The sequence below is a fragment of the Cervus canadensis genome, chromosome 4 (assembly GCF_019320065.1).
Source record: "Cervus canadensis isolate Bull #8, Minnesota chromosome 4, ASM1932006v1, whole genome shotgun sequence".
In the NCBI taxonomy this organism is placed as follows: domain Eukaryota; kingdom Metazoa; phylum Chordata; class Mammalia; order Artiodactyla; family Cervidae; genus Cervus; species Cervus canadensis.
The window spans coordinates 70,206,574-70,230,782 of record NC_057389.1 but is presented as its reverse complement, the minus strand read 5'-3'; the positions used below and the strand labels follow the sequence as shown (position 1 = coordinate 70,230,782).

At 37.2% G+C, this 24,209-nt stretch overlaps 1 protein-coding gene across 4 annotated transcripts in view; it reads right to left on the bottom strand.

Annotated features, from left to right (window-relative positions):
- Positions 1-23,816, bottom strand: part of COMMD10 (COMM domain containing 10) — a 179,872-nt gene extending 156,056 nt beyond the window's left edge. For all 4 annotated transcript variants that reach the window (XM_043465846.1, XM_043465849.1, XM_043465847.1 and 1 more), the window contains exons 1-4: positions 23,681-23,816; positions 21,654-21,744; positions 13,816-13,926; positions 12,178-12,333 (exon numbers count right to left, since the gene is read on the bottom strand). In XM_043465846.1, the coding sequence (XP_043321781.1) occupies positions 12,178-12,333; positions 13,816-13,926; positions 21,654-21,744; positions 23,681-23,721 (399 nt within the window). In that variant the 5' untranslated portion in view covers positions 23,722-23,816. The remainder of the gene's footprint in view (positions 1-12,177; positions 12,334-13,815; positions 13,927-21,653; positions 21,745-23,680) is intronic.
- Between the last annotated feature and the right edge of the window lie 393 nt (positions 23,817-24,209).

Below are 24,209 nucleotides of genomic sequence, written 5' to 3'. Positions count from 1 at the left end.
ATCTATTTGTTTGGAACTTGGAACAAATTTGCAAATACAATGAAATTGTTAAGTGGGGATTAAATTACCAAGTAATTTAACAGAAGGAATAGAAGTGCTTCCCTCCTTTTGTCCTAACCAAAGGAATATCTAAAATTCAAAAAATAATGAAGAAAATTCTAACCCCTAATGGTTAAAAATAAATAATACCTTGGCATTAAGAAAAATCAATTTCCAGCATTTTATATATGTGGTTTTCTTAACTATTATTTACATCGGATATCAGCCTTAACTCAACAAGCATATAGTTTGACAAAAAGCCTGTCACTTTCAGAAGATTCCCATCTTTATGTGAATTCTTTAAGTTGTAAGTTGATGAAACCTATGTTTCTTTTCAGTAGAATCATACTTTTATCCTGGTTTTCTATCTATTTTTAAATAATAATGGCAAAATTATATCATTTTGATCTGTGCAAATTAAAAAAGAAACCTTAACCATTACCTAAGACAGGAAAACTACAGGAACAGTTTCAAGAGGAACGATCCAAAGAGCGATCCAGTAAATAAAAAACATTTATTTTTTAAATGTTAAGTTTGAGATGCCTATTCTACATCCAATGAAATTATCAAATAGGCTAGAGAAAAAAATGTTTTATTAGAAAATAGTTTTTAAACTCAGAAGCCTGAATGTGATTGCCAGGCAAGAACAAAAGAATAACAGAAGAGGACCGGCGGCTGAGTCCTGGCACAGCAAAAGATTTACAGGTTGTGGAAATGAGAAGACAGTAATGAGTATGACTGGCCAAAAGATGCAGCCAGAAAGGAGAAAAATCAGAAGAGCGTGAACCTGACCTTTATACCATCATAGATGCTGGGGACATAAAAGTCATCAAACTGAAATCTCTGTTCCAAGCCACATGATGAAGACAAACATATGCAAAAACAACTTTGCCATAACATATACATAAGAAATCTTAGGTAATCTGCAAAGAAAGCTACTAAAACTAATGACTGATTTTAAGAAAGTTATGACAAATGACTAATATAAAACATCAGTAGTTTTCAACATACTAGAAACAAACAACTAGAAATTATCAAAAATGCAATTCTATCTATAGTAGCAACCAAAATCAGGGAAATACACAGTGCCTTAGTCTGTTCAGGCCACTAAAACAAAATACCACAGACAGTATGGCTTAATAATAACAAACATTTATTTCCCACAGTTGTGGAGACTGGAAGTCTAAAATAAGGGTGCCAGCAAGGATGGGTGAGGGCCCCTCTTCCAGACTGCAGACTTCTTGTATCCTCACGAGACAGAAGGAGGCAAGGGAGTTCTCTCTTTATAAGGGCACTAATCTCACTGATTAGGTCCCTTCCGTATTAACTAATTAATTCCCAAAAGCCCCACCTCCTAATACTATCATTTTGGGGGTGAGGTTTCAATATATGAAATTTGAAGAGACACATTCAGTCTATAGCATAACTTTAAAAAATTTTGTGAAAATTCTGGTCATTGGAAGACTACAAACATTGCTTGAATAAATTAAAGAAGATATCAATAAATGGACAGATATACCATGTTCATGAATTAATGATTCAATATTGCTAAGATGTCAGTTCTTTCAAATGTGATCTACAGATTTAGGGCAATCCAATTAAATTCCAGCAGGAATTTTTTTTTTTTTAATAGAAACTGACAAGTTGATTCTAAATTTTAAATGGAAATGTAAATGACCTAAAAGAGTCAAACCAATTTTTTTCAAAGAGTTGGAGGAATCATATTACCTAACTTGAAGAATATAAAGCTACAGCAATAAAGACAAAGGCCAAGGACAGACTTAAAGACTCACAAAATGGCTTATAATGAAAGCACCAAGGTAAATGATGCTGGAACAACTAGATATCGGCAAGGAAACAAAGCAAAAAACAACCTCTACCTAACAGATGGGCTTCCTGGTGGCTCAGATGGAAAATAATCTGCCTGCAATGTGGGAGACCCAGGCTCGATCCCTGGGTTGGGAAGATCTCCTGGAGAAGGGAATGGCAACCCAATCCAGTATTCTTGCCTAGAGAATTCCATGGACAAAGGAGCCTGGTGGGCTATAGTCCACGGGGTCGCAAAAGTCGGACATGACTGAGCAACTAACACCTAACAAGCACCACACACAAAAATGAACTCAGAATGGATCACAGACCCAAATGCAAGTGCTAAAACCATCAAACTTCTAGAGGAAAACACGAAAAGAAAACTTTTGTGATCTTAGGACGGGCAAAGATTTCAGAGAGAGCCATAGAAGGATGAACCATAAGAGAAAAAAACTATAAACTGGACTTCATCAAAACTAAAAATCCTGTTCTTCAAAAGTTACCATTAAGAAAAAGCCAAGCCACAGACTAATAAAATATTCACAATACATATACCTGACACAGAACTTGTATTCAAACTATAAAAAGAATCCTTACCACAATAAGACAAAAAAACTCTACAAAAACAGGAAAAGATTGGAATACATAATTCACAAAAGAAAACAAACCAATAAACACAATAAACACATTATAAGATATTCAATCTCCTTATCCCATTAAAATGCTAAAATTTTAAAGAACGGCAATACCAAGTGTTGGCCAGGATGTGAAAAAATTGCTGGCTGGAATGTAAAATAGCATAACCTCTTTGGAAAACTCATTAGCAGTTTCCTCACAGCTAAATACACACTGACCCTACAACTCAGTCAATCCATCCCTAAGAAATTACTCAGGCAAAGTGAAAATATATGCCCATAAAAAGATATGTATTGAGAATATTAACAGATTTATTCACAATAACCCCAAACTGAAAACAGTACAAATACCATCAACAGGTGAATGGATAACAAATTGTGATATATTCATATGATAGAATACCACACTGCAATAAAAAATACCAACCCACAATTTTAAAAAAAAAAAGAACAAACTATTAACACATTCAACAACAAGAATGAACCTCAAAATCATACTCAGTGGAAAAAGCCAGAGAGAAGTACATGTATATGATTCCATGGATTAAAAATCCAACAAAACATCATCAAGCAAATCAGTGGTTTCCTGGGGCCAGGGTTAGAGGAAGAAAGAACTGTCAAGGAGCACGAAGTAACTTTTGAGAATGATGAAAAAGCTCTGCCTTTTGATTATGACAATGATATCATAGATATACCTCTATCAAGATTCACTGAACAGTACAATTAAAAGGATATAGATTATACTATTTAAATTATAATTCATTACTGCAAGGAGATCAAACCAGTCAATCCTAAAGGAAATCAGTCCTGAATATTCACTGGAAGGACTGACGCTGAAGCTGAAGCTCCAATACTTGGGCTACCTGATGGGAAGAAATGACTCACTGGAAAAGACCCTGATGCCGGGAAAGATTGAAGGTGGGAGAAGGGGACGACAGAAGACAAGATGGCTGGATGGCATCACTGACTCAATGGACATGAGTCTGAGCAAACTCCAGGAGATAGAGAAGGACAGGGAAGCCTGGCGTCCATGGGGTCACAAAAAGTCAGACACGACTGAACAACTGAACAATGACATGCAACATTATTTCTTAATAGACAGATAAAATATATGAAAAGCTGTAACAGAGGACTATATAGGTGCATTCAGAGAACATCTTCAACCTCCTTGCCATCCTTTAGTCATTGGCAAGAAGGGGAGGCAATAAGCTTCAAAAAATCCACACTACTCCTTGCCTCCCAGAGAAAGAATTCTACACTGTAACATCTGTAAGCATACAAAGACAAGGTCAGGATCTCAGAGATGACTACTGTGCAGTTCAGCATTGACATCATAAGAGGTGTAAATGCTTCATTACAAATATCACAACGTAGGGATACTCTCTAACCTACATCCTCAAGTTTAGATGCTACCGAAGTCAACATAGCATCACTGCCAGGGTGGTATGAAACTTCAAACTATATTCCTTGACTCACAGACTTGGCCAAAATACCTAACTGGTCATCATATCCAAGTTACTGAAGTCAACATAGCATCACTGCTAGGGTGGTATGAAACTTAAAACTATATTCCTTGACTCACAAACTTGGCCAAAATACCTAATTGGTCATCATATCCAAGTTATAACGTGATGAGGGAAAACATCAATGAATCATCGTTCAGCCTGTTTTCCACCTCTGCATACCATGAATATATGAACACAACAGTACAAGATTGAGGACACTGAAATGTCATTCAACTAATGCTCTCACTATTGGCACACTCTGAAAAAGTACATCAATTCTATTTAGCAAGTGCACATCTTTGAATACTATGACATAAGAGTAATTTTGCTAATAGCCCAGTTCTTTGGCATTAGTAAAATCTTTATTTAATTTGTTAATGGCTCTGGTTTTAGTCAATTATTTATAAAGCATAGAACACATTTCTGTTTCAAATTAGACTGATTAAGGGCCTCTTAGATCTAAAGTTCTTTAAACTGATTGCTGCAGCAACAGCTAATGACATCACTTTTTTTCCCCTGGAGAATTTTCATTCCAAGCTAAAGCAATTCTTATTATATATACATTCCCACTTTTAAAGAGAAAAAATGTAAATGACTGAATATAGTTTCCAGTGAAACTCAAGAATCATGAAATAAATGAACCACAAAAAGTTTCAAGTACAACCAAAATGAAAACACAAAAGAGCACTAGGAAATACAAAACATAATCCATACCCTTCTCTCTTCACTGTTCTTTCCTCCACCTATAAACACTGATATCCCTCTTTAAAAGAAAACCTTATACACAGAACTTCAAAATAGCACAATTTTTAAAAGCAGGGATACTGTCCATTTATTCAGTCAACAACCAATTTTTGAGAACCAAGTCCCAAGGGTCACTTAAAGTAGTGAAAATACAGTAGTGAACAAAACAAACAAAAATTCCTGTCCTTCTGGAGTTTATAGTTTAGTAGTAGAGACTGACAATAAAAAAAAATAATAAGTAAGTACAATACACAGTGGGTCAGATAAGAATAATAAGTATGATAGAAAAAAAATGAAGTAAGAAATTACCATAAAGATAGAAGCACTTTTCACTATGATGATTACTAGGAGGCTCACTGATAAATGTGACACTTGAGCACAGGGCTGAAAAAAAATAAGGAAGCCTACCTCATGAACACCCAAGAGCTTCTGAGGTAAAAAGAATAAAATTATACAAAGTGAGCCAGGTGGAGGTCAACAAGAGAGCAGACGAAGAGGGGTTTACTGATCACATAGGGTCTTAAAAGCAACTGTAAGAACTTTGACTTCTATCATAAGCAACATGGAAAGACTGGTGGATGTGGAACAGAGAAGGGACAGAATAAGACTTACAATTTAAAAGAAGCACTTCTGGAGTTCCTGATCTGATAATGGCAGGAAATAGTTTATATGACATAAACTTCCCTTGCAAATAAAAAGTACAACCTCTAAACAAGCTAGTTTAAAAACAGACTTGAAGGCACTAGAGAATGACTAAAAAGTAAGCAGAAGTTAAAGGGAAGGGATCCACACATGACAGATTCACATTTCTTTGCCTTTTTGTATTTTTATGACTTTTCCCAATCCATGCAGCATGGGGTGGCTGAAACTCAAATAGAAAGCCTTAAATTTGGCTAAAGAGTCAATCACCCCATTCCTAGACATTTACTCAAGGGAAATGAAAACATATGTCCACAAAAAGACTTGTACACGAACGTTAAGTGTTAGTCACTCACCTGTGTCTGACTCTTTGTGACCCCATGACTGCAGCCCACCAGGCTCCTCTGTCCATGGGATTTTTTCAGGCAAGAATACTGGAGTGGGTTGCCATTTCCTACTCCAGGGGATCTTCCTGACCCAGGGATCGAACCACATCTCCTGCATCTCCTGCAGTGGCAGGTGGATTCTGGATGCAGGTTCAATTCCTGGTCTGGGAATTAAGATAACACATGCCACAGAGAACTAAGCCAGTGCACCACAGCTGCGGAGCCCGTGTGCTGCAACTAAGATCCAATGCAGCCAATAAATACATAGAGCTTGAAAAAAGCACTCAGATATGCACTCATAGTTATATATTTAGATTTAGCTCTATGAAGTATGCTTTTTCTGTTCTCTTTATAGTAAAACACTTTATCCATTCTTATAATTCCAAAAAGAAATGAAACAAGAATACTAAAGAAAATAATAAAACTAAAAGAATGCATCAAATTTTTAAAATGTCAAATTGAAATTTCTGATTTCTTATATTACATTTAAAAAACAGATATTTAACAGTTAATAAAGCAAACAATTAGCTGCTATACTTAACAGTGAAGTAAATCTTACTACAATGGCTTAAAGAGAATTTTTTTAAACACTATTTAGGAACATTATTATCTTAAGAACATTATCCATCCATTTTTAAATGCAGGTTTCTCAAGAACATGAGAGAAGACATGATGAATTTTCACTATATAATGAGATGAGTAAATATTATAAATAAATTTGTCATATAATTGGTAAAGTTAAGAACACTATTAACAGGAGGAGAAAATCACATTACACACATTTTGAATATTCAAAACAAATACAACTGTCAAATATATCTTTAAAAACTCCCTAAAAATATGCCTTATATATATTTCTCATTATCAAATCTATTACTGAGGAACAGGGTGAACTCTAATACAAAAATATTTTTTTAAAAATCATAAAACAACACAATTATTTTCCTTAAGGTCTCAGAAAAAAAAGAGATGTGTGCTAAAAATATTTGATATATAGGTTACAGTTTGTATACTAAGAATATACATGAACTCTCACCAGAATTTTAGGACTAAAAGTAAACACAGTATTCAAGTTCTGTCTGAAAGAGTATTCATAACTAATAAATTTGTTACCACACAGGCATTGTAACAAAAATCAAACAGAAAACCCTGTTAGAAGGACACTGCTAACATAATCAACACTGGTGAAAGAGGGAAGAATACAAATTCCAATAAGCTGTGTTAACATCTCAGTCTCTGAAGAGGTTAAGATAAAGTGTACTAAAAAAAAAAAAGAGATGGGATAAAATTTAAAAATCCTTTCAGTCGTATCCTACAAAAAGCTACCAGATTAATTTTCAATCTGCTTCTCACTTATTAGATCTAAGTAACAGAAGATGAAAGGAGGTATTTTTAAAAATTGAATTAAAAATAAGCTCTTTTTGATTTTTTAGCTTGTTATTTAATTGACTCTGACTCTCTCTGCATTGATAATTACTTACACAGATGTTCCACGGCACACACGGCACAGACAGTTCATGAGAACCTCTAAATCACTGTAAAACAACAGTCAGTCTCTGTAAATACATTTGCCCACTAGTAACTACTGCCATATATTTTTGTTATAACTTAAATGACATGATTTATTTTCACCCATGGCTATTTTAGTCACCATACCCTAAATAGCCATCAGGGCAAAAAAAAAAAAGATAACATTATAGCTGCAAGAGATGCCGTGACATAAGAAGAACAAGGCTTAATTAAGAGAGGGACCAATCTGATTACCATCTCAGCTTCGCCATGGACCACTTGGGTTAACACAGTTAAGGCACACTTTCAAGTTTTATTTCTTTTTCAAAAATACAAAACACACACCTACTATGTAAACCACTGTGCATAATGCCTGACAGAAAAATTCTGCTGCTAACATCTAGGTGGGAGACTAGCACGGTGGTTTAGAAATGTTAACTACTTTGTCAAATCCCAACTCTACCACTTATTTAGCAGCATGACCATGGATCAGTTATTTAATCTAAGTTCCAGTTTAATTTTAAATATGAACTAAAACTATTAATGAGTTTTACAAGCTATTACTACAAAGCGCTGAGTAGAATATTTGGCCCACAATAAACACAAGAGATGTTTGCTATTATTATACAATCTTAATTAAGCACTGAAGGCATTAAAATAATGCATTGATATTAGCTATCCTCTCATATACTCTGTATTGGCAAAAGGTAATTTTCTACATTCTCGGGGACCAATGTACAATTAATCACACTCTTCCAACTATTTTTTTTTGCATATTTTGTATGACAACTGATCAAACCACTTCTTAAGACAGAAGTTAATGCAATGCAACATAACATGGGGAAGAAATATTATTCTTTAAAAGAGTAACCAACTATCATCCAGAAGGTATTAGACAATGACTTACTATTGGAAGTGTCAAAAAGAGTCCTAGGATGAGCTCATGGAGGACAGAAACCTCCCGTGAAGAGGGGCAAAAGCTCACTTGATCTTGATTTTCAGTATGAATAAAGACCCTGAAAGCAGAGCTTCACATCCTTCTGACCTTTGGGGTTTTAAGCAGGAAGTGTCAGAAAAGCTAACACAGGGATAACTGGCTTGTGGTGGCTAAGCATTCACAGCAACGTCACTTTCTGATCCTTCTTTGTCTGCTCTTCCTATCACTGAGAGGCAGGATTCACCAAGTGTTGGATTGTTCACTCACTAATATGGAACGTGAGTTGGGCTTAGACTGCTATGAGATAGGTAAATTTTACTCTACTAATGATGTGCTGTTGCCATGGTAACCCTGCTCTGTAGGAGAGGAGCCACAGGTTCGGACATTTGGCCTATGCGCTTGGCTGAAGAGCCAATAGGGGGAAGCCACCATCTGTAGGATTCTGATCACTTCTAGGTCAGAATCTGACCCCACGTCAATTGATATGGCTGCACCCTGGGAGCCTCAGTCACCCTAAGCAAGCCGGTCTCCACACCCAGCATCCCTCGGGGCACACCGTGCCACACCACACGTTGGGACTGGGGTCTGGTGTGGACGGCCGTTTGCCGTGGGACACACGGCATGGCCAGAAAGGTGGCCACCCCCTGGCCCATCACACACCACGCATTCATGGGCAACTTAGTGCTAAACCATCTGTAGCTGACCTGCTTCTAGGTCAGGGTTTCATGCCTAGGACAGCAGCTCCCTCACTGTGATCTATTTAAAGTCAGCCCTTGACACAAGGTTTTGTAAAAAATAAAAACAAAAAATAAACAAAAAAGAAGTGAAAAAAAAAAAACACTTTTAACTATACAAGTATACTGTACTTATATAATACAAGAAAGAAAAACAGAAGAAAATTAAATAAATATAAAACAGGAAAATATTCAAAGGCAAGTGGAGATTTTTTTTTTTTTTAATGAAGATGTTTAAAAATAATTTCAGGAACAAAGAATGGAAAACAAAATCTGGATAAACCTTTAAAATAGGATAGGAGAAAGCAGAAATTTAAATGATGAAAAATGAAGCAGTGATATGGAGCTTCACATCCTTCTTGAGAGCTCTTGAATGTGTAAGTCAAAAAAATTAAAGGAAAGGAATGAAAATAACACAGGGGCATTTTGTAAAAACCCACAGTTAGTGCCTTACTTATGGTGAGGAATGCCTTCTCTCTAAAACCACAAACAGAGCACAACAAAGTACAAAGTTACCAATCCTATTCAACACCATGCCAGAAGTCCTAGTCAGGGCAGTAAGGGAAGAAAAACAAAAGCTGGACAAACAGGAAAGGAAGAAATAAAACTCTCTCTTCATGGACAATCTGACTGTAGACAAAATCACAAGGAAAACAACCAAAAAAACTGCTGTAACTAAATAATAAGTTTACCAAGGTCTTGAATACAATAACAATATACAAAAATTAACTGTGTTTCCATATACTAGCAATAAACAATGGAAACCTGAATTTTTAAATCAGTACCATTTACAACAACTCCAAAGGGGAAAAAAAAAAGGTCAAGAGTGTTCAACTCTAACAACAATGGAGATATACTCAATACTGTTAAGAAGTCATTTCTCTACAAAGTGATCTATAAATTAAACATAATCTCAATCAAAATTCCAAAGGGTTTTTTGCAGATTTTTTTTAAAGGTTTTCACTAAAAGGTAAAGAAACTAGAATACCTGAAACAATTATTAAAAGGAATAAAGTTAGCAGATTAACAATACTTGATTTTAAGACTTACAACAAAGCTATAGTAATTATGGCAGCATGATACCAGCATAATGACAGACATAAATAGATCAGTGAAACCAAAAAGAGAGTCCAGAAAGAGACACACAAATATGTCAAATGATTTTTGACAAAGGAGTTAAGGCAATTCAACAACAAAAGAATGTTATCAATAATTGCACTGAAACAAATGAAACATTCATATCAGAAAAAATGTAAGAACTTAGACCTATACCTCATATCCTACAAAAAATTAACTCAAAATGGATATTAGACTTGAATGTAAAACACAAAACACTTAGAAGAAAAAAGAGAACATTTTTGTGACACTGCATCATGCTACAAACTCAGACCCAAACCCAGAAGCAGTGTTAATAAAAGAAAAAAGCGACAAATCAAACCTCATCAGACTTTAAAGCTTTTACTTTGCAAAAGATACTATTAGAAACTGAAAAGGAAAGCTATAGACTAGGAGAAAATAACTGCAAATTACATATCTGACAGAGGACTTAAAAATTCACAAAACTCAACAGAAAGAAACCAAACACCCTCTACAAATTGTAACACCCAAAAAACCAAGAACAAAACCAAAACCCATGCATTTTGATATGCTGGGATTTACACTTATAATTGTCCTTTATATTTATATTACTATGATTCTTTATCTGTCATAATCTGGAAATACAGTTACATAAAAGATCTGAACAGACACTTTACCAAAGAAGCTCTACGGATGACAAGTTAAGTACATGAAAAGATCATCGTCATAATTTGTTACTAGGGATATATAAATTAAAAACACAAGATACCTGTGAAGTAATTAGCCTCCAACTAATAAAAAAATTAAAAAAAGAAAATAAAATAAAAAGAAAAAATAAATAAATAAATAAAAACACAAGATACCATTACAAACCTAATTGAATAGCTTTAATACAAACTGATGATATCAAATGCCGACAAGAATTTGGAACTACTGGGACTCTCATATAATGTTGGTGAAAATGCAAACTAATACCAAACCTTCACACATAATTTCAGAAAACAAAAGAGGAGAGGGGAACTCACTTTGTGAGGTCAGTATTAACCAGATGCCAAAAAAGACATCACAGGGAAACTACAGACCAATATCCCGCATGAAGATAGATCTTTACCAAAATATTAGTAAAGCAAATACAGCAATACACAACCAGGATTATATACCAAAACCAAGTTAAATTTATCCCCAAAATACAAAGATGGCTGAAAATCTGAAAATCAATTATGTAAAACAACGTATTAATAGAAAAAGGGGCAAAATCTGTATGATCATCTTAATCTCCATTAAGAGTAACTTAGAGTTTCCCAGGTGGTGCTAGTGGTAAAGAGCCTGCCTGCCAATGCAGGAGACTTAAGAGATGCTGGTTTGATTCCAGGGTCAGGAAGATCCCCAGAGGAGGAATACGAACGCACAGCAGTATTCTTGCCTGAAGAATCCCATGGACAGAGGAGGCTGGTAGGCTATGGTCCATAGGGTCACAAAAGTCAGACACAACTGAAGAGGCTTAGCGCACACACACACAGAGGTTATTAAGGAGCTTTGTGATACTGCTATTATTTTACATTTTTCCCTAAGAGTTCGTTTTGCTTACTATTTGCTATTCAACAAATGCTGAGCACTTTCTGCATACAAGGCATTCTGCTAGGCCCTAATACCAGCACACAAAAACAAATAAGCATGTGATTCAGTAAAAAATTATAGTAAGTCTGGGACTTCTCTGGTGGTCCAGAGGCTAAGACTCTAAGCCCTCAAATAAGGGGGCCCCGGTATGATCCCTGGTCTGGGAACTAGATCCCACATGCTGCAACTAACAGTTTGCATGCTGCAACTAAGACCTGGCACAGTCAAATAAATAAATAAATACTTTAAAAATTATAGTAAGTCTTATACATAAGATACACAGTTAACAGAATAACCAACTCTGACCAAGGACTCGGAAGGAAAAAAGGTCTCAAAAGTTACAGAAGCATATTTGAAATTGGCAATTAAAATTATGCATGGAAAGCAAGCAAATATGCATGGAAATACTTTTATAGGAATATCATATACATGCTTTCTATTGCCTGATTTACCTCTTTACAAAAATTATCACTTTAAAAACTTTTAGGTATAATAATTTATGCCATACATTACTGAAAAATATCCTTTGAGCAATATAGCCTGTACCTTGTGGGGAGCAAGAATCCTCTGCCTGAATTTTTCAATTGTTTCTTGACCCATAGAAGACCAAGCACTGGCAAAAGCTTCTGCTTTGTCTTGTCTAAGATGAATGTTCTCCAACTGCTGCTGCAAAGCAGCCGGCTTCACGTTGTGATACACTGCCTAGTAAAGAGCAAAAAAGCCACATATATCCCTAATGTTCACACAGAGACCTTGAGCTATAATTAAATACATTACTTCAAATGATTTAAATTTTTAAAAATCTTATATTTCTACTGCATAAATTTTTTGTTATTTTACAAATAACAATATACACAACCAAGGGTGGAAAATTCAGAATTAAAGGGCCCAAATTTTTCATGCTAAACTTCATTTTTGTCTGTGGTTTAAGTAATATTAAATCTACTTATCAACTTCTTTGCTCCAGTTATGTAAATAGTATCCTAATTAAAATTTAATTTCCTTATTTCACTTAATTATTTCAAATAAGTACACAGTGGTTTTGTTTCCCAACTAACACAATTTTTCCAAGAAACACTTTCTCAAAACCATCTTCATCTACCAACTTCCTAGGTAAATACATTAAAAAAAATTGAAAACTTTCTTTACAGTGATACCTGTTCTATTTTTTACATTTTGATGAAACAATTTTCTCACAAACCCCATGCTGTTCTGTCCTGTCTGGTTGTCCTTTTCTTCTACGGAAGGTTCACCAAGGACAAGAACATAGTCTTCTTTATGATCTGTAAACTGTGTAAGTCTGCATGTAGTAAAGCCTAGCATTTTGTCCTCAACCGTATCTGTTCACTAGAATGCCCAAAAGCTGCAGTACTGTTTAAATTTTTATTTCACAAGTATTCTTCTACTTAATCAAACAACAGGAATTTATTAAGAATCTACTTCTAGATTCTTAATAGATTTAGCCTAGCAATGTGCTACAATGCACCAAAAATGTGATCCTAGCCCCCTACAAATTCAAAACCTAGTGAAGGAGATGTAACTGATATACATGAAATAATGAAAAGACTTAACAATGGGCTCAACCATGATGAGCCAGGCATAAAAGGAATCCAAATAAGGGGAGGACTGCGAGTATAACGGGTCCAGGCTGCAGTGGGAGGAGACGTGATCTGAAGGGAACTTAAACAATGAACTGAACTTAGATGTAAACAAGGGATGCAGAAGGGCAGCTCAGTAGGAAGAAAGACTATAACAAAATGTCCTTTGACAACTATTTCTTTTCTAAATGTTTTATTTATCATCCTAGTCAAATAAATTCTCAAAATCAATTATTAAATTTCTTAAATAAAATGTGTGCATTTTTCCAAATTACTATACCAAGTAACAATAAATTTAAATCTTTTTCAACTGTCTCAAGTCAGTGAAGTCTTGATTCATAATGTCAAATATTAATACTTTACTCATGCTCTTCAACACTAAGACTGTGTTGTAGAATGCAATACCATGAGAAAAAACCACACATTCAAATACTTTTTTACCACATCAAAATTTTTGATAAAACATATTCACAGCTTTTACCTGTACACTTTAGAAAAATAAGCTAAAATGCCATAGATGTCACAGCAATGCAAACATGTAGTAAATAAAAATCATGGTTAGGCTGTTTTGCGGCAATAAAAATACCTGTTCTAAAATGAATGATATTGTTTCAAGAACTAGGTGAAGATCTTGTTTCTCTAGAGAAAATGCAACTTGAAGTTTTTCTTCCTCTTCTTCACTGAAACTACTTTCAGCCTACAACACAAAAAGCAACCTATTAACATACATTCAGGTATTCAAAATTCAGATACTCAACAGAGGATTCATTTATTCATATGAAAATGAGAACTTGAAAGAAAAAAGTAAATCCATCATTAACACAAACTGATGTGTCTGTAAATTTCAATATCTTAAAATCACATAACAGTTCATTATTTGGATCTTGCCAAACAAATTTCATTTTTTAAAAAAATCTTAAGTTCTATGATTTATAGGAGGTGGAAAATAATAACAAAAAATGGACATTTAGAAAACACAATACTACAAAGTAAAGCCCTAAAATGTTAAGAATTTACTGTTGTTCAGTGGCTAAGTCATGTCAACTCTGCCACCACATGGACTGCAGCATGCCAGGCTTCTCTGTCCTTCACCATCTCCCGGAGTTTGCCCAAACTCACGTCTATTGCATCAATGATGCCATCCAACCATCTCATCCTCTGTCACCCCATTCTCCTCCTGCCTTCAATCTTTCCCAGCATCAGGGTTTTCCCCAATGAGTCAGCTCTTCACATCAGGTGGCCAAAGTACTGGAGTTTCAGCTTCAGCATCAGCCCTTCCAAGGAATATTCAGGACTGATTTCCTTTAGGATTGACTGCTTCGATCTCCTTGTTATCCAAAGGACTCTCAAGAGTCTTCTCCAGCACCACACTTTAAAAGCATCAATTCTTTGGTGCTCAGCCTTCTTTATGGTCCAACTCTCACATCCGTACATGACTACTGGACTACTGGAAATAACTATAGCTTTGACCAGATGGACTTTAGTCAGCAAAGTGATGTCTCTGCTTTTTAATATGCTATCTAGGTTGGTCATAGCTTTTCTTCCAAGGAGCAAGTCTTTTAATTTCATGGCTGCAGTCACCATTTGCAGTGATTTTGGAGCCCACGAAAATAAAGTCTGTCACTATTCTCATTTTTTCCCCATCTATTTGCTGTGGAGTAATGGGGCTGGATGCCATGATCTCAGTTTTTTGAATGCTGAGCTTTAAGCCAGCTTTTTCACTCTCCTCTTTCACCTTCATCACTCACTTGTAACACTGTAAATCAACTATACTCCAGTATAAAGTAAAATCTTTTAAAAAATAAATAAAACATTGTGGGGGAGAGCACCTTCTCTGTAATAATACTAACCAATTATAATGGGTCCCAGCAACTTTTCTAAGAGCCCAAGCAAAATCTTCTTAAGAGAATAGCATTTTAAGATAGAAAATACCTGGGAGTTCCTTTCCACTGTTAGCTCTTTCTTTCCTCCCCTGAACTCACCCCAAAACCTCTCCCAATATATGACCTGACCCAGCATTAAGCCCCTGTCAGCATTTATAAGAGGTAGGATTAAAGAGATAAAATCCGTTAACCTTAAGAACCTTTATCTACAACCTCCATTACCTAGCACCAAGATTCCCATCAGATAGAGAGGTGGCAACTAGTTTGAGCCTTAGTATTATTTTGTTAAAAGTCAATGGATTACGGGATGCAGCAAAAGCAGTTCTTAGATAGAAGTTCACAGTGATACAGGCCTTTAAGAAACAAGAAAACTTTCAAATAAACAACCTAAACCACCACCTAAAAGTATTAGAAAAAGAAGAACAAAATGTAAAGTCAGCAGAAGGAAGGACCTAATAAAGATCAGAGAGAAAATAAATAAGAAATTTTTTTTTAAATAGAAAAAAAAAAAATCAATAAAACCAAGAGTTGGTTCTTTGAAAGGGTAAACAAGATTTACAAACCTCTGGCCAGGCTCACCAAGAAGAACAGAGAGAAGACCCAAATAAACAACATAAGAAATCAAAGAGAGAAATCACAACTGTTACCACAGAAATACAAGCAAGTAAAACAAACAAATAGGACAGGGAAGCCTGGCATGCTGCAGTCCATGGGGTCGCAGAGCTGGATATGCCTTAGCAACTGAACAACAAAACACATTTACTGAGTATTTTCTATGTGCTACACAGATGGCTCGTGCCCTCAGGTATACTATGCTCTAGTTAGAAAGACCTTACAAACAACTATTCCAATAATTTCCATTTTAATAAGTTCTGCAAAAGTATGGGTTACTATAAGAGTACACATAAATCAAGAAATCTTTTTGATAATTTTAACATTTTCCAAAACTTACACATTACACGCATTACTTTCATAAGCAATATGTGAAAAATAGAAGTGAGTCATCTGAGTACAACCTCATGGTTGCACCCGTACAACTCCTTGTACAACATGTACAAGGAGTACAACCTCCTTGATCCAAAGATCGGTTTTTCACACATGAAAAATGTACACTATTAGAACTGCTTTCAAATAAAAATACTCTATCCCCACATACCAAACAACTTTCCCAGTTGCTGCCTCTCCCCAGTAGCTACAAGGAGAAGTTTCAGAAGTATCATGAGTCCCAGCCTTGATGGCTTAGGATGAGATACAATTTTACAACCGCATTCTTGTAGTGAAGCAGCAATGAGGTGATGCTTAGAAGTCTAAGTTTAGAAGTGCAGCTCAGAACTGCCACATTTTCGGTTTGGGGAGGTCAGTCAGGGGAACTCCAGTCTCTACTACCTATTTTCTGATTAAGAAAAGCATGAACCCAATTTGGCTAAAATGTCAGTCACTTACCTCAAGACCAATGTTTTGATTTTAAAGTTCCAGAGTTTCTGTGACTACCACATACCTTCTTAAAATAATGACCTACAGTACCAGAGTTTTATCAATATAAGGAACAGAATAATAGTATTACTCACATATAATCACTGAACCACATGTTGCATTAAATTCAATGGATATGTACAATCTAACTTCCAAGTGTGTCGAACTGATTCCTTTTAACATACACCAAATGAGTTGTTTTTGACAAAATAAAGATAGTGACTGGGCACACGGAAAAATAAACTTCAGTGTCCTCAGATGTACAAGAAAGGGAGATTTTTTAAAAAGAGGGCAAAAAAGGGACATTCTCAAGATCTTCAGGAGCATTATATTAATAAAGTGGTTTGGAGTGAAGGGGAGCAAGGGAACATTTATCTCCCCCCAACCACTAGTACATGAGACATGCACCCTTAAAATAAGGTTCAGTTCAGTTCAGTTCAGTTGCTCAGTCATGTCCAACTCTTTGCGACTCCATGAATCACAGCACGCTAGGCCTCCCTGTCCATCACCAACTCCCGGAGTTCACCCAAACTCATATCCATCGAGTCGGCAATGCCATCCAGCCATCTCATCCTCTGTCGTCCCCTTCTCCTCCCGCCCCCAATCCCTCCCAGCATCAATATGTGAACAGAACAACAAATGCAGAATACAGCTACAAAACAAAGTTCCAAACACATATTCAATATCTTGATCTGACAACAACCCTGGGCAGATAAATATTAAATGTAAGTCATGGCATTTGCTTCCAAACAGCAGCCGGTTAACTTCTTCCTCTATACCAAAAGTAACCCACACATATCTGGGCACTGAAAAAGTTAAAGAGATATATTCATTTTTATCCTTTCAATGGGAGAAAAATTTAAGGCCCAGGTTTATAAAATCAGAGATCAAGGGTCTAAGAAACTTAAATTTTTAATGGAAAGTGGATGTTAATTTTTCTATATATTTAAAAAGCATACCCCATAAACACAGAACATAGAACTTCCCTGTAGTTTACACGGTAAAGAATCTGCTTGCAATGCAAGAGAATTGGGTTTGATCCCTGGGTTGGGAAGATTCTCTGGAGAAGGGAATGGCAACCCACTCAAGTATTCTTGTTTGGAGAATCCCATGAACAGAGGAGCCTGGTGGGCTACAGTTGGTGGGGTTGCAAAGACTTGGACACAACTGAGCGACTAAGCACAGCACACATAAACATATATAGACATATACAGGTAAAAAGGAAAACCAATACTTTAAAAGAATAAGCACTATATGCACTGACAAGGAAAGATTTCTGGTAAAAGTGATAAGAGGAAAAGGTAAACAGTAGGTCAATACACACAGTACAATGCCACTTATGAAAACATTTATTTACAAACCAAACAGTTCTATGTGTATATGCATGCACATACGTGGGCACATCTGTATTTATTAATACTTGAAAAAAGGCATGGAAAGATAAAAATCAAATCGACAACAAAGATAGCTTCGAGGGAGGTGTGATGGTTTTCTCACGTCTGCAGATTCTTTAACACGCCTCCATTCAAAAGATGGGAGCCTAAGTTCCTCTTCCTTGAATATGAGTCAGACCGACTTACTTTTAAGAAGAAGAATATAGTGAAAATGAAGTTATGTGATATTCAAGGTTAGGGCATAAAAAGGACAGCACCGTCCTCTCCTGGACCACTCATTCCAGAAGAAGCCAACCTCCACCCGTGTCAGGAGCACAGGCCCACGTGACAAGGAGCCACAGCTGCCACCAGCTAGCCATGTTAGAAGGAAATCCTCCAAGCCCAGTCAGCACTTCAGGTCACAACTGCCTCCACCAGAAGCTGGTAGCAATGTCATGAGAACCCCAAGTCAGAGCCACCCGGCCAAGCCACTGCTAAATTCTTTACTTAGAGGAGGTGTGAGAGACAATAAATGATTATTGTTGTTTTAAGCTGCTAAATTTGGGGGAAATTTGCAATTCAGCAATAGATAACTAACACAGCAAAGAACCAAGGTGGAGAAAGAAGCAACAGTTAATCAAGGGGGCATTTCAGTTCATTCACACTGTTTAGATGTCTTAAAACAAACACTCATAAACTATTTGTGAAATAGTTTATGTTATTAAAACAACTTAAGCACTCTATTTTGAACTTCAAAGGCACAAAAAGAGCAAATCAAACAATACATTCTTTCAACATTTCTTTTTCTTTTTTTTTTGAAGAATTCATTTTCTTAACATGCATAATGAGTGAACTAATCTCAGTTCCACATATAGTTAAAATCAGGTCACATTCCTCAGAAAGTTACAGAGAATTTCTACTCTATGAAGGCAGAATATTATTGAACTAATTATAAAGGCAATTGCTTCCCTGGTGGTTCAGCTGGTAAAGAATCTGCCTGCAATGCAGGAAACCCGGGTTCGATCCCTGGGTTGCGAAGATCTCCTGGAGAAGGGACGGCTACCCACTCCAGTATTCTGACCTGGAGAATTCCATGAAGTCTCAAAGAGTCAGACATGACTGAGTGACTTTCACTTTCATTTTCAACTCAGCATGGCTTTAGAGAGAAGAGAGGCCTTTGGTCCAAAATTCAAGCTCTGATTTTCAAACACAGGCATACACACACACCATCACCGAGGAAAAACATATGATACTAGTAGTCTGCATACGTCATAATTTAGTGTACATATATAATTTTAACCTGATAAACTTAAGTTGTAAGAAGTCCTCCAGCTTATATTAAGTACAAAATAAATGCTTTTTCAGAGATAAGCTATGCTTTTTCTTTTTTTTGTTCAGAGATGGGGTCAATCCTTTGTACAGGACTGTGCTGCACATTATTAATACATTTAACTTCCCAGGGCATTAAACAGCAGCAGCACCCTAAACACAATAACAACAACAAAATCCTCACACATTTCTATGTGCTGGGGTTTACACCTGTGATTGTCCTTTATGTTAATATAACAAGACCTCTCTATCATAATGGGGAAATATGGTAGCACCCACAAGTCAATCTATCAAATAACTTTTAAAGTTTTAAAAGCAATCTTTCTGAAATGTATGGCACCCATTCTAGACTTTTGTAAACAAAGGATATCGGATTACACTGTGTGTTGGTTGCTCAATCATGTCCAACTCTTTGCGACCCCACAGACTGTGGCCCGCCAGGCTCCTCTATCCATGGGATTCTCCAGGCAAGAATACTGGAGTAGATTGCCATAACCCTCTCCAGAGGATCTTCCCAACGCAGGGATCGAACCCTGGTCTCCTGCATTGCAGGCAGATTCTTTACTATTTGAGCTATAAGGAAGTCCTATGTTTCTGAAACAGTTTTAAGGAAAAATATACCAAAACATAGAAAAAAAATTTACAGTTATCAAATGGGGATGTGTATCCTCAGCCTTTCAAGAGGAAAGATCTTGATTAAAATGTACATGGTTTTTCAACACCTTGGAGACTGCATCAGAAACACTGTGCAGGAAATTCTTGAAGTCACAGTGAGTGACGCAGAGAATTAGCCACTGAAGTTAGGGGTTACATGGAGGGGTTCTGAGTTCAGATGTAGTGAACTTTTATTATGTAAAGTGTTTGCTGTATTAGGAGTTGAAAATAAAGACCTCAGTATTTTTGTCTGCTCACTTGAATCCCTCTGAGTAGAAGAACTGAGAATAGGTAGGAAGAAGCCGGGTCTTACTTTGCTGTTCAGGCCATGGGGAGTCCTCAGAGTAAGAAGGGGCATTGGTTGTCGTCTGGTGCCCCTCACTCTAAACTCACACTGATCGTAGAAGTGGATCATCCTCCATGGAAATCAGGTCTGACTAAGGTTAAACCTGTTTTCTTTCTGCTCTGCTTTTACATCTGGGTATAATGTATGAATAGAGAATATTGTACCAAACAGACTCCCTTATAGTGCTGTAGAGCTTAGGTAAGGAGACACCTGTAAGTATTCTATAAATGCTAAATAACATAAAACTACTATTTTCTGCCCAAAAAAAAAAAAAAAGAAAAATATACCAAAACATAGAAAAAAAATTTACAGTTATCAAATGGGGATGTGGAGGGAGATAAATTAAGATTTGGGGATTAACATACACATACTACTACATATAAAACAGATAAACAACAAGGACCTACTGCATAGCACAAAGAACTATATTCAACATCTTATAATAACCTATAATGAAAAATAATCTGAAAAAGAATACATGTATACATCAACAACTTTGCCTTACACTTGAAATATAACATTGTAGATTAACTATATTTTAATTAAAAAAAAGGACACATCAATAGTCTTTAACTTTTTTCTTCTCCATTGCCAATAAACTTAGGTATATGTAGGTATAAGTTTCATTGTGATGTTCCAAATACACCAAACTCCAGAGGCTACAGGTTTTATTTCTCTGAGTGAATAGTTATATTTCAAAGATTTATTTGGATTACACTAGTTTCTTGTAATGAATCAAGTATTTCTTTTTTTTTTTTTTGAATCAAGTATTTCTTATGTCTGATTTTCATAATTCTTCCAGAACCTGATAAAGAAATTAACTAATACTGGTGACCAAATAGTGAATTACTAATTATCAATACTTTCAAGATAACCACACCCTTGAAATAAAAGTGGAAGAGAAAGATTATATACCGGTTGACAGCAAGACTACAGAAATATTTTTAAGAGGAAGAATGAAATCATAATATCAGAATTTTCCCAAAGCATGTTCCACAGAATCTTAATCCCAAAATAAATACCATGATAAAACAATTCCATGGTCAAATACATATGGAAAAAAAATACACATGGAAAATTCTGCAGACAATAGTCACCCTTAAACATTTACTATTAACGCTACCATAAAATATACTCTGATAAGTTCCATAATATAAAAAAAAAAAAACACCACACATTATTTTGAATGAAAACAGAACTTCCCAAACTTTTGACCATAGGATATTCATCAAATTTTCTGGAGACTCAGTGTTCCCCAGTATTGCTGGAGAACAATACCTTGCAAAAAGTTATTCAAGTGGAAACCTGGATTTGCAGTAGAATCATAAGAACAAATTATAAGCGATAGAATTACAAACATACAAACCTTCAGGTGAAGTTTTTGAAGAATTCGGGTGAGCAGTCGTGGAAATCTTCCTATATCTATTTCATTTATCAGGGACACTGCTTTTTTCATGCTAAAGAAATTCATAAAACAAAGTTTTAAAATGTGTTTTCCCCAAGTGGTACTGTCATTGCTCTAAGTATGGTTGATTGTAAATTTTCATTTCAACAACTGATTGCTATAAAGGTAAGTCTGAGTGAAATAAAGAAAAACACATGATGGCCAGCAAAGAAGACAGGACATTTCCAAAAGATACCCCAAAAGTACCTCTGTTGAAAAGCTCTATTTGGCAAATTTTCTCTTTCTTCTGGGCCTGGCAAACTACTTGGGAAAGTTTGCACTCTGTGGGGAACAGTATCAACTTAGGAGTGGGAGTTTATGTATCCATGTAACTCAAAACAGAACTCTGAAAAGAGTCCGGGGAGGGAAGTGGCAGCTACACCAAAAACATATAAAAAGACTGATGCATTGCAGATAATGGAATTTTAAAAAACATGAACATACAATGGTGTTGGAGAAGACTCTTGAGAGTCCCTTGGACTGCAAGGAGATCCAACCAGTCCATCCTAAAGGAGATCAGTCCTGGGTGTTCACTGGAAGGACTGATGCTGAAGCTGAAGCTCCAATACTTTGGCCACCTGATGCAAAGAGCTGACTGATTGGAAAAGACCCTGAAGCTGGGAAAGATTGAGGGCAGGAGGAGAAGGGGACGCCAAAGGATAATATGGTTGGAAGGCATCACCGACTCAATGGACGTGGGTTTGGGTGGACTCCAGGAGTTGGTGATGGACAGGGAGCCCTGGCGTGCTGCGGCTCATGGGGTCGCAGAGTCGGACACGACTGAGCCATTAAACCGATACTGATACTGAAGTGCACACTTGTTTTAAAACCCTGTTTAAACTAACCAACTTTAAATTATGTGATAAGAACAATTCTACTGCACCGCGCTGGATATGGTTTACTGATGTGGTGTGTTACCCAGGACACTGGTGTTAGAAAAGAAATTGGCTGTCAGAAAGCAATCAAAGAAGGAAAAACTTCAAAATGACAACTCTCTTCAAAAAGATTCTTGTCCCTTCTAGGCCCGAGATGGGCTTCCCTGGTGGCTCAGACCGTAAAGAATCTGCCCGCAATGCAGGAGACTCAGGTTCGATCCATCGGTTGGGAAGATCCCAAGAGAAGGGAATGGCAACCCACTCCAGTATTCTTGCCTGGAGAATTCCATGGACAGAGGAGGCTGGCGGGCTACAGTCCATGGGGTGCAAAGAGTCGGACACGACTGAGCAACTAACACTATGCACAAAGAAGTTATTCTCCAGACTCAGTGATACTTCTGCACTTTTCTGCATCCACACACTACGTGCACTATTATTTATCTTTCATTAAATGGAATCATTTTTGCCAAATTTTATTTTAAAACAGAACTTTATATCACCACTATAGACCGCCAACCTTACCTACCATGAATAGATATGAACTAAATATATAAATGGACAAAAGGTAAATAAAGTGAAAACAAAAGCAATGTTACCAAATTCTGGTCAGATGCTGTTACCAGCCAAAAAACTCCTGGCCTGGGGCCTATTCGATCTTGACTGAAAAGCTGTAATGACACGTGTTAAGTACTAATGACCACTCAGGACAAATGGGAGTCTCTCTCATAATCAGAAAGTATGAAAAGTATTGAAAAAGGAAAGGGAACACCTCTTCACGTGATTTCAGAACTACCCCAGGACGGCTTGGGTACCAGCGATACCAGGCTCAGGGAACAGTGACAGTGACCAGACACCGACGCACTGACTTCAGCTGTCGGACTCATAGAAAGCCCACGCAAGTGAACCACGGTGCAGGCGGAGGCGCCCAGGGGCCCGCGGTCCCGCATTCCCGCGGGCCCGCGCAGCGACTCCGCCCGCCCGGCGCCCCCGCGACAGACAGCAGCAGCATCCTCGGGCCGGCCCTGCCCGCGCCACCCCGGTGACCGCTGTCCCCCCGCGCCCAGCCGGGGCTACCTGGGGCTCTCCCGCAGGATCAGCGCCGCGGACGCCGCCATCCTTGAAGCTCCCTACTAGCCCCGCCGCCCGAGTCAGATGCCTGGAGCCCAACCAATGGCGGAGGCGGCGGCGGACGGCAACCCGGAAGGGCCAAGCCTCGCCAGGGCCGCGCCGCTCCGCTCCTGCAGTCCTGGAGCGGCGAAGGGGCGTTCCCAGCCGTCATACTCCGCGCCACTCCCGCAGTTCCGAGTTAAGGCTGTACACATTTTAATTTACTTATAGGTATATATTTCGGAGAAGGCAATGGCACCCCACTCCAGTAATCTTGCCTGGAAAATCCCATGGACGGAGGAGCCTGGTAGGGTGCAGTCCATGGGGTCGCTAAGAGTCGGACACGACTGAGCGACTTCACTTTCACTTTTCACTTTCATGCATTGGAGAAGGAAATGGCAACCCACTCAGTGTTCTTGCCTGGAGAATCCCAGGGACTGGGGAGCCTGGTGGTCTGCCATCTATGGGGTCGCAGAGAGTCCGACACAACTGAAGC